Below are 421 nucleotides of genomic sequence, written 5' to 3' on the forward strand. Positions count from 1 at the left end.
AAAACCGACAGGAAGTTCTTGCGATGGAGAGCCTGGAGGAGGTGACCAATTGGAACGAATCTTCATCCTCGCTGTGGTCTGGGAAAAAATGTGAAAAGAAAAACAAAAATCAGCCGACTCTTCAGCAAAATATCTTGATCAAACAGTAAGTAAATACATGCATAAAATCAAATACAACACAAATTAATCAATAAAACACGGGTACTGTAAAGTATAACGTTTTGTTTAACTGGCTATAAACTAACCGTTTTCCTGATCCACTAACACGTAGTTTAGACTCCTTGTTTCTGCGTAGACTTCTGGGGGCATTCCTGGGCTCTTGGTGTATCTGTTCGAAACATTATTAAGACTTGTAACTTTCTCAAGCACTGTATGAATAAAAAACGCAACAACAAACAAACACAAGTCTGTAGAACATGTA

At 37.8% G+C, this 421-nt stretch overlaps 1 protein-coding gene across 1 annotated transcript in view; it reads right to left on the minus strand.

The window, feature by feature from the left end:
* The window catches only part of LOC119581763, a gene marked incomplete at its 3' end in the record, with an annotated part of 38,490 nt that continues 38,069 nt past the window's right edge, over positions 1 to 421 (minus strand). Inside the window, 2 exon segments of the mRNA XM_037929897.1 lie at positions 1 to 78; positions 246 to 328. Of these exon segments, the coding sequence (XP_037785825.1) occupies positions 1 to 78; positions 246 to 328 (161 nt within the window).

Source organism: Penaeus monodon, chromosome 15, assembly GCF_015228065.2.
Source record: "Penaeus monodon isolate SGIC_2016 chromosome 15, NSTDA_Pmon_1, whole genome shotgun sequence".
NCBI classification, from domain to species: domain Eukaryota; kingdom Metazoa; phylum Arthropoda; class Malacostraca; order Decapoda; family Penaeidae; genus Penaeus; species Penaeus monodon.